Raw genomic sequence first — 11,255 nt, 5'->3', positions numbered from 1 at the left:
TCACAAATGCAAATGATATATGGAAGAAGCTCATGGAAATTCATGAGGGCACATCAAGTGTGAAGGATGCCAAGTTATATTTGCTTAAGGACAATTTTAGTGAATTTACCATGAAGAAGGATGAGAGTATAGCCGAGATGTTCAACCGGCTAAATGACATTGTGAATGACCTCAAGGGACTTGGATTTGAGGTACCGGATGCAGATTTCAACCACAAGTTTCTTATATGTCTTCCGGAAAGATATGACACAATTGTGACCTTACTTGTAAGGTCAAATGTGAAGACCGCAACTCCCACACAAATATTGGAAGAAATTCTCACCCATGACATGTTCAAGAAATCTCAAGATGAAGCTCATGGGGGAGAAATTGATATGAAAAAGAAAAATGTGGCATTCAAAGCTCAAGATAGCAAAAATAAAGAAGAAATGGGTGCCAAGAAGAAGAATCGGATGTGGAGATGGCTCTCTTTGTAAAGAGATTCAATAGAATGATGAACAAGAAGAACTTTGGCAAGAGAGGTCAATCATCAAGAAAAAATACTTTTGTGAACAAGACTTGCTTCCAATGTGGTGAAGTAGGTCATATCATTGTCAATTGTTCAAACAAGAAAGATGACAAGAACAAGAAGTACAAGAAAAATGATGAAAAGAAGAAGAAGAAGTTCATCAAGAAGAAGAAGAATGGCCAAGCTTATTTTGTTGAATGGGATTCCGATGCAAGCTCCGATGATGATGATGATGATGACAAGCCATCCAAGGGAGTTGCCGGGATCGCCATCAAGGAGGCTCCATCACTCTTCTCTACACCACATTGTCTTATGGCAAAGGGTGGTGCAAAGGTACAACAAGATGGTGAACTTGATGAACTTTCATATGATGATCTTGTTGAAATGCTCAATGATGCTGATGAGTTCATGACTAAGAAAAAGGCTAAGTTAAAGGATTTGAAGTTGAAGTTTACTTCTCTTCAAGATTCCTATGAGGAGCTAAAGACTTCTCATGAGAATCTCAAAGAAACTAATGAGAAGCTTGAGGAAGCTCACAATACCTTGTTTAATCATGAAATAAAAGCAACATTGAGCATTGGTGTTAGTTGTGATTTAATTGATGATAAACCTTGTGGCTCTAGCTCTACTAGTTCTTTTTGCACCAAAATTGATAACCCATGTTGCAATGAATCTCTCATAATGGAAAATGATTTGTTAAAGAAAGAGATTACTTACTTGACTAATGATTTGAGAAAGTGCTATGATAGTAGAGCCAAGTTTAATCATTGTTGGGCAAGTAAAAAGTTCACCTTAAACAAGTAAGGGTTTGGATACATTCCTAAGAAAGGGAAGAAGGCTTTTGTGCAAACTAAAATTACTTTTGTGATGAGTAGTGGTAAGTCATATTGTGAAAAATGCAAGAAGATTGTTCATGTTGAGAAGAATTGCACCAACAAGAAAGTCATATCCTTTGATTCAAGTTACATTCTTATGAGAAATTCAAATGGCAATGTTAGTGCAAAATTTATTGGGATAATTATAGATGGTGCTAAAAAGAATGTCATTTGGGTGCCAAAAGTCTTGGTCACTAACGTTCAAGGACCCAAGAAAGTTTGGGTACCTAAAAGAGTTACTTTCTTTTTTAGGTGAATTACAAGTCCGGAGGAAGACATTGGGTGCTTGATAGTGGATGCACTCAACACATGAACGGAGATCCAATAATGGTTTTCTCTCTAGATGAGAATGTGGGTGGCTATAGTGACATCATCTTTGGTGACAATAGCTGGGGCAAAGTCAAAGGAGTTTGTACAATTCCTATCTCAAGTGGTCATTCTCTTTCAAAAGTATTGTTGGTTGATTCTCTCAAGTTTAATCTCTTAGCGGTCACTCAACTTTGTGATTTTGGATATAAGTGTAGTTTAACTAAAGATGATGTGGTAGTGACTAGCTTGGAAGGAAAAGATCACATCTTTATGGGATTTAGACATGAGGATGTATATCTTGTGGATTTTGCTACTAAAGAGGCAAACTTGTCTACTTGCTTGTTCACTCAATCATCTTTGGGTTGGTTATGGCATAGAAGGCTTGGTCATGTTGGCATGAAGCAACTCAACCGACTTTTGAAGCATGATTTAGTAGTTGACTTGAAGAATGTAAAGTTTAAAAAAGATAAGTTATGTAGTGCATGTCAATCCGGAAAGCAAGTTGCAAATACTCATCCCACTAAGAGTGTCATGTCAACCGAGAGACCATTGGAATTATTGCATATGGATTTATTTGGTCCTACAACATATAGAAGTATTGGTGGAAATTGCTATTGTCTTGTGGTAGTGGATGATTACTCAAGATATACATAGGTTTTTTTTCTTCATGACAAGGCCGATACATATGACACATTCAAGATATTCTTGACAAGGGCCGAAAATGAATTTGAGCTCAAGATGAAGAAAGTGAGGAGTGACAATGGAAGTGAGTTTAGAAACACAAGAGTTGAGAAATGATGTGATGAGAAAGGAATCAAGCATGAATTCTCAACCAAGTATACTCCGGAACAAAATGGTCTTGTTGAGAGGAAAAATAGAACCTTGATTGATATGGCAAGATCAATGCTCTCCGAATACAATGTTTCGGATAGCTTTTGGACCGAATCAATCAACACGGCTTGTCATGCCTCTAATAGATTGTATTGCCATAGATTTCATAACAAGACCCCATATGAGTTGCTCATTGGAAGGAAGCCAAATATCTTATATTTTAGAATGTTTGGTTGCAAATGCTATATTCTCAAGAAGGGAACTCGGTTATCAAAGTTTCAAAGCAAATGTGATGAGGGTTTTCTTCTTGGGTATTCATCTTGTAGCAAGGCTTATCGGGTCTACAACAAAACACATGGCATTATCGAAGAAACATATGATGTTGAGTTTGATGAAATCAATGGGTCTCATAATGAACAAGAAAATCTTGATGATGTGAGAAGTGATGGTTTGAGAAATGTAATGAAAAATATGTCAATTGGTGATGTTAGACCAAGAGAAGAATATGAAGATGAAGATGGTTCTTCTATCTCTATTAGAGTTAATCCCTCAACTTCTATCTCAAATGATTAAGCACGACCAATTGTACAAGATTCAAGTAATGATGATTCTCAAGTACAAGATCAAGTTAGTTCATCTAGTGCACCTTCTCCATCAACTCAAGAACCCATTATTCCTCAAAGAATTCATCATATTCTTGCAAAGGATCACCCCGTGGATCAAATCATGGGTGATATTTATAAGGGTGTCCATTCTCGCATTGCTTCATTTTGTGAACATTATTCTTTTGTATCTTTTCTTGCACCTAACCGTGTAGATGAAGCATTGAGAGATCCGGATTGGGTGAATGCTATGCATGAAGAATTAAATAATTTCACCCAGAATCAAGTTTGGGATCTAGTTGAGAGGCCCAAGAATTATAATGTCATTGGCACTAAATGGGTCTTTAGAAACAAGCAAAATGAAGATGGAATGGTTGTGAGAAACAAGACAAGATTGGTGGCTCAAGGCTTCACTCAAGTCGAAGATTTGGATTTCGGTGAAAATTTTGCCACCGTTGCTAGACTAGAAGCTATTAGAATCTTATTAGCTTATGCTTGCTCTCACAACATAAAACTTTTTCAAATGGATGTGAAAAGTGCTTTCTTGAATGGCAAGATTAGTGAACTTGTTTTTGTTGAGCAACCTCCCGGTTTTGAAGATCCCAAGAAGCCAAATCATGTATACAAGCTCTCTAAAGCTCTTTATGGTCTTAAGCAAGCTCCACGAGCTTGGTATGAAAGATTGAGGGATTTTCTTATCTCTAAGGGCTTCAAAATTGGTAAGGTTGATACTACTTTGTTCACTAAAGCAATTGGTAAGGATTTATTTATTTGTCAAATTTATGTTGATGATATTATCTTTGGTTCAACTAGCCCAAGTTTTTGTGAGGAATTTGGTGAAATGATGTCTAGGGAATTTGAGATGTCCATGATTGGTAAATTGAGTTTCTTTCTTGGACTTCAAATCAAGCAACTCAAGGAAGGAACCTTTGTGTGTCAATCAAAATATATGAAGGATATCCTGAAAAAAATTGTTATGGAAGATGCAAAACCAATCAAGACTCCTATGGCCACCAATGGGCATCTCGACCTAGATGAGGGAGGTAACCCGGTTGACCAAAAGTTTTACCGTTCTATGATTGGTAGTTTGCTTTATTTGACCGCATCTAGGCCCGACATCATGTTTAGTGTTTGCATGTGTGCACGATTTCAAGCCGCACCTAGAGAATGTCATTTGACCGCTGTCAAAAGGATCTTGAGATATTTGAAATATACTCATAATATTGGCTTATGGTATCCCAAGGGTGCTCATTTTGATTTGGTTGGATTCTCGGATTCGGATTATGCGGGGTGCAAGGTTGATAGGAAGAGCACTTCCGGTGGTTGTCAAATTCTTGGTAGGTCTCTTGTTTCTTGGTCTTCAAAGAAACAAAATTCCGTAGCTCTTTCAACCGCCGAAGCGGAATATATTTCGGCCGGAAGTTGTTGTGCACAATTATTATGGATGAAGCAAACTCTTCTTGATTTTGGTGTGAAGTTTGATGAAATTCTATTATTGTGTGATAATGAAAGCGCCGTGAAAATTGCAACTAATCCGGTGCTACATTCAAGGACCAAGCATATTGATATCCGTCATTATTTTCTTAGAGATCATGTGAACAAGGGTGATATCAAGATTGATGGTATTGGCACGGATGATCAATTAGCCGATATATTTACCAAGCCTTTGGATGAATCTCGGTTTTGCAAGTTGAGAAATGAGCTTAATATCATTGACTTGAAAACTAGCACATGTGGCATATGGTTCTTTCATGCACTCTTTGTTTCTATTTTCTGAATTTTTGGAGCATTTTTGAGCCATTTATGAGTTTTCATGGTTTAACTTGATTTATTTTGGATTTCTTGTTGAAACTTGCTCATATGAGCCTTTGGATGGTGTTCATGCAAGTTTTGAGATTTTAGGAATTTTATATGAGCAATGATCCCAAATTAAAGTTGGAATTGATAAAGTTGGTAAAATTCTGGGCTGTCTGAAATTTGGTACAGTGGACAGTCCGCGGGTAATTGGCGGACAGTCTGCCGTTCATAAGACTTGTTTACCAGAGGCTCTGCAGAGAAGTTCGAAGCCGCGAAATTACACTGCGGACAGCCCGCTAAAAGACCGCGGACGGTCCGCTAATCATCAGTTCAACCTGCAAGCTTCGGATACACCGATGGGTTGTCTACTGAGCAAGTCGCGGACGGTCCGCCAAAGGTCGCGGACGATCCGCAGTTGGTGAGAAAAATTGAATAGAGGCAGTTCCAGTCGGGTGTGGATCATATTTCTCCAGAGGCGGACGGTCCGCCAATGAAACGCGGACGGTCCGCGCTTGGACAGATTGGTGGGGTCGGCCAGACTTGACTTATAATGGTTGTCCCTCTCACTCCCCCACCAAACCGCACACACCTCATCCAAAAGCCATAGCTCTCTCTCTCAAGTACGTGGAAGAAGATCTCAAGGGGGAGGACTTTTGTCGTGGTTCCCGGACGGTCCGAGCACATCACCGGACACTCCGCGACATTCTACACCATGTCCTCTCGGTACTTCATCAAATCTCTAACTCTTGTTCATGGATTTCATCATTGGAAAGAGTTAGGGTTAAGGGCTCTGATCTGTTTTTGGGCCATGGATTCTTGAAAATACTTGGGGGTCTTGTTCCTAGTGATGAGGAGGTACTATGGTTAAATTTTGGTTGGTGGATTTGAATCAAAACTCAAATTATGGGTGAATCAAAGTTGGGGGCGATTCTTGTGTTCTTGCGCAGAACAGATGGGTCGCGGACGGTCCGCTTCTGACCGCGGACGGTCCGCCGTGGTGGTTCAGTGAACCGCGGACGGTCCGCTTTCAGAAGTGCGGACGGTCCGCCAGTGTCAGATTTTTCAGATGGCTGCTGAATTAACTTATATCATTATGGATTGGTTCTATTGCTTTAGTAATTATTCTTATGGTTAAATCTTGATCTCAGGCCACCCCGGAAGGTCCTCAAGGCCACTACTTCCAAAATCAAGAAAGCTATGACTTCCAAAAGACAAAGAGACAGTGATGACTCTGATGATGTGGACTATACTCCCAATCTCAGTGAGATGGCTGCAGCATCTTCAGTGGGTGATGTTGGTGATGAATCTTCAGAGGAAGAGACTGAGAAAGTTGAGGATGATGTTACAGATCTGATGGAGCTAGATCTTTTTAGCCGACAGTGGACTGCTGAGAGTTATGCCAATGCTAAAGCAGTGAATCAGTTCAACTTGCCTCGGGACATCAACATCCTCTTCTTCAAAACTGAGGTACAAAAAGATGCTTACTTTAGTCATCTAGTTAAGAAGAATGTATTCAAACATCAGACCATTGACCTAGGCTATATGAGATCACAACACGTCATGTCTGATCTAGTGGATAGATTTGAGCAAATGGGGTTAGCAAATTTTCTGCAGCATAAGTTTGATTGGAATGAAACAGTCATACGTCACTTCTATGCCACCCTAGAGATCAACATGGTTGAGGAAACATTTTGGTGGACAACTGGCAAGAGAACCTATTATGCTACATTTGCACAGTTTACTGAGGCTAATCAGTTGGATTATGATTTCATCACTAGTGAGCAAAGTGTGAATGTTGTGTTAGAAAACCCTCTAGATGAAAATGACTACCCCATGTACTATGAGCCTGCTCATCTTGGTATTGCTAGAAGTTTTGGGGGCATTCAGGGTCTGAGACATCATCCTGCAGTGATAAATAAAATTGCTAGAGTCACTTTCATGTCTAGGAGTGGCAACAAAGACAAAATCAGAGGTCATTATTGGAATGTTATCTCTCATGTGATGAATGGCAATAGGATTAATGTCATTGCTTTTATTATGGATCAGCTTACAGATTTAAGGCTTAACATGGAGATGAACTTATATTTTGCTCCATATATTATGTCCATCATCAAGGTCAAGTATAACTTCAGAAGGATATGTAAGAGCAAGCACACTTCTTTCAGGTCATTCAAGAATGACAATACTTTTCTTTTGAGGCATTTGACTCCTTTTCTTGGAAATGATATGGATGCTGAAGCACAGGGTGAGGCATTTGACTCCTTTCCCTGGAAATGATATGGATGCTGAAGCACAGGGGCAGGATGGTGATGATGATAGTGATAATGATGCTCACATGGGAGCAGCTGCAGCTCAGCATGTCATGCCACCACCACAGTCTCCAGTACAGCAGCAGTGGGCTCCTCCAGCTGGCTACTTTGAATATTGGGGGATTATTTTCTCCACTCTATCTATTAAGTAATCTGTTATAGCACTAACTAATAATAACAATATAAAAAGAGTTATTGACGATGGAGAGAGATAATCTGCTGGAGATGGGAGCAGACGCACGTGTTGGGGAGATTGGAAAAAGTTGGTCAATGGGCATCGTAGCTGGCCGCTCTTGTTTGCATCAGATACCCTTTCGTCTCTGTCCGGCGCTGAAAACATGCCCGTGCATGCAGCAGATGCATGGATATCCGACGAAGAATGAAGCATTGACGGGTCCGGTTGACAGTGCTGTGCTGTTGAGATAAGAAGAGTAGTAGTACTACACTACTTTTTTTTTTCTAACAAAAACACACGGCACAGCCATTTGGCCGAGCCCACTTGGCGACTGATGAGCAAATTTAACCAGCGATGCCCGGCCCGGGGGTGTAGGAAGAGGAAGAGGAAGAGGAAGAGGAGCAGACCAGCAGCCTTCTGGTACTACGCGAACGACCTCAGGAGCGGCTCTGTTGCATTGGCTCCGGCGCTCCGCCCAAACCAAACCGGCTCGACCTCGACGCTCCTAGGTCCTGAGTCCAGAGGCCATGCACCCCGGCCGCTCCGATCCACTCCACTCCGCCGTACTGCACGACGGCGACATGTCGTCAGCTTGGGTTTCTTCCTCCTGACATACAGCTCGGGATCGTTCCAAGCGAGACGAGAGGATGACACATGAGAAAACGCCCTCGAATCGTGTCAAGTTTGACCTGAACGTGTAGCTCTGTTGAGTGTTGAGTCGTCAAGCTGACGGACAGGGCCGGCTTTTGTTTCACAAGCGAGAGAGTGCGTTCTGACTTTTTTTTTTACCTCTGTTCGTTTCCCTGCGTGGTTGGGATTGCTGCACGAGGAACGGTGGCAGGGGAACAGTAGAGATTCTTGACGCACGCCGTGGTCTCGTCTCGCCTGAAGACTTCTTGTCCGCGTCCGCCCGCCGCCTCTCGCCTATCGGTCGGTGACCCACCGCACCGCCGCTAAGGCTGGCTTTTTTATTTTTATATTTTTAAAAAACATTTTTTATAGAAATATATTTTTGGTTTTACAGTTTTATACTCCTACCGCACGGCAGGGGGGCGGCAGTGAGCCTACCGCCCGTCTGCGGGGGCGGCCGGACCCCTGCCGGGCGGTAGGAACCTATATGTAATTAAAATTTGAGTGCTATCGCATGGAGGCCCCTACCGCCCGGTGGAGAGGCGGCAGTCAGGCTGACCGCCCGGCAGGGGGCGGCAGGCTCCCCCCTAATATAAAAGCTGAGGCTCCCCACCTGCATTTGCAGCAAACAACATCCATAGAAGGAAAAGGAGAGACGTAGGGTGAGGGAGGGAGTTGCAACAGCAAAGCACTGGCGGATTCCGCACTTGTGATCTGCATGTAAGTTACGTATGAATTCATTAATATTGTAAAGCAATTTAATTTAATTAATGCTATAGTATTAAAATTTCAGTTCAGTACTGAAATTATAATACTGAACTGAAATTTAATACTATAGCATTAATTAAATTAAATTGCTTTACAATATTAATGAATTCATACGTAACTTATCTGCAGATCACAAGTGCGGAACCCAGCAGGCCTTTGTTGTTGCAACTCCCTCCCTCACCCCACATCTCTCCTTTTTCCCTCTATGGATGTTGTTTGCTGTAAATGCAGGTATGGGGGACCTCAGCTTTTATATTAAGGGGAGCCTGCCACCCCTCCACCGGGCGGTAGGGGCCTCTATGCGATAGCACTCAAATTTTAATTACATATAGGTCCCTACCACCCGGAAGGGGGGCGGCAGGGGCCGGCGGGCGGTAGGCCTCTTGCCGTCCTCCTGCCGGGCGGTAGGGGTATAAAACTGTAAATTGTGAAACTAAAAATATATTTTTGTAAAAAATATTTTAAAAAAATATGAGGCTGTGCGCCGTAGGGCCCGCCCGTCGGCTATGAGTGGGCCTGCGTCTGTTGGCCGGCTTAGGGACAGGCGCAGGAGGTTTTTGGTCCAACAGTATCTTAGTGGGCCGGTGGTTAACTCGACTTTCCTCTCGTTGCCTGCGCCGCCGGCCCTTCAGCCCGCTACGGCTTCGGTTCGTTGGTTGCGCTGTTCCGTGCTCCTCTCCACCACGATCTCAACTCATTCATGTCGTCTCCATGCTCTGCTCTGTCGTGCCGGGACGCTCCCTGTCCCTATCCTTCTTCGCTTTGAACTCGCTCGGGCCGAGCCCTCCTCCGGCTGTGTAGTTGCTGCTTGGGGAACGCCGCGGCCTTCTCCATTTGGATTAGGGTTCTGTGGGGGCGGAGGCGCTGAAAATTCTGAAGAGGCGCCGAAACAGGTTGGATCCCGGGCTCCCGCAGGTCCTGAATTCAAACCCCGCCCAAATATCTCGTGTCCAAAAAGCTTCGCCCCCCAGCCAAATTTCAATTCCACAACGACTGCACTGCCAGCTTTCAAGTTTAATGTGTAGGTCTACGGGCTCCATATTCAGAGGCCGAGGTCGCAACCTGAAAACGCAAAGCGAAGGTTGCTATTCCCTCCGTTCTTAAATATACGACACCATTGACTTTTTTCGTTTGACTATTCATCTTTTCTACAAATATTTATGTTTTTTTTTTCATTTGACTATTCGTCTTTTCTAAAAATTATTTATGCAAATAACCAAATCTTCAAATTATATTCAAAAGACTCTTAATAATAAATATAAAGGTACTGATTTCACTTCATTTAACTAACTAATTAATTAATTAATATGATCAAAATTGAAAAAAAAAATCACGATGTCATATAAAAAAGAATGGAGATTTTTAACAGAGCACTAGGGCGCAAAAGATTCATCATTCAAGGACCTGGAAGGCTGGAATTTCGAACGGAAGGAACATTGGAACCGAAAGATCAAAACCCCATACTCAAATACCAAATCCAAAAGCATGAACTGGTACTAACTGCCTTGGGTCAAGCACACAAGAGATACTGCTAACATAATATGACAAGTAAAAGAGTAGCACATCACGAATCACAAAACAATCGAGACATACTGCTAGGCTAACATGACATGCAAACATTGGATTACTGATCAAGTTTCAGATAACAATAGCCTTCCATTACCACCACGATAAGTCACAAAAGCCACCGGAACAGCTCACTACACCACACCAGCCAATACTCCGAACTACCACTACTAACAGCAGAAGCAACACATCACAGGCAGGCGCAAACAAGCCTTTCAGCATAGCCTAAGACGAGGTGAACTTGGTGACAGCCTTGGTGCCCTCTGACACGGCGTGCTTGGCGAGCTCCCCGGGGAGGACGAGGCGCACCGAGGTCTGGATCTCGCGGGAGGTGATGGTGGGCTTCTTGTTGTAGCGGGCGAGCTTGGCGGCCTCCGCGGCGAGCTTCTCGAAGATGTCGTTGATGAAGGAGTTCATGATGGACATGGCCTTGGAGGAGATGCCGATGTCGGGGTGCACCTGCTTGAGGACCTTGAAGATGTAGATCTTGTACGTCTCCACGCTCTTCTTGGCCTTCTTCTTCCCCTTCTTGTCGCCGCCCTCCTTGCCGGCAGACTTGCCCGCCGGGAGCCGCTTCTCCGCCTTGGGCTTCTTGCCAGCGGGGGCCTTCTCCGCCGGAGCCGCCTTCTCCGCGGGCTCCTCCTCTGCGGGCTTCTTGGCCGCCGGCTTCTTCTCCGCCTTGGGCGCCATCGAGGCCGCTCCGATTCTCTCGGTGCTGGAGGAACGAGGGTTTGGAATGAGAGGATGCGTTGCCGCGTTGGGAGGTTGCGGGGGATTTGTGGGGAAGAAGAGGGGGCGGGGGCGATTGCTTTATAGAGGAAAAGCGGTGCGCGCTGATTGGTGGAAGGGCGGTTGCCGCGGATTGCTGGCGTGGAGATGCGCGAA

The 11,255-nt window shown here is 43.4% G+C and overlaps 1 protein-coding gene across 1 annotated transcript; it reads right to left on the bottom strand.

Annotated features, from left to right (window-relative positions):
* Positions 1–10,400: 10,400 nt before the first annotated feature.
* On the bottom strand, positions 10,401–11,146 carry LOC120656977 (histone H2B.5). Its single transcript, XM_039935220.1, has one exon. It carries the CDS (start codon positions 11,058–11,060, stop codon positions 10,596–10,598), a length of 465 nt encoding a protein of 154 aa, XP_039791154.1. The 5' UTR covers positions 11,061–11,146; the 3' UTR covers positions 10,401–10,595.
* Between the last annotated feature and the right edge of the window lie 109 nt (positions 11,147–11,255).

The sequence above is a fragment of the Panicum virgatum genome, chromosome 1N, assembly GCF_016808335.1.
Source record: "Panicum virgatum strain AP13 chromosome 1N, P.virgatum_v5, whole genome shotgun sequence".
NCBI classification, from domain to species: domain Eukaryota; kingdom Viridiplantae; phylum Streptophyta; class Magnoliopsida; order Poales; family Poaceae; genus Panicum; species Panicum virgatum.
This window is presented reverse-complemented; position numbering and strand designations above follow the sequence as displayed.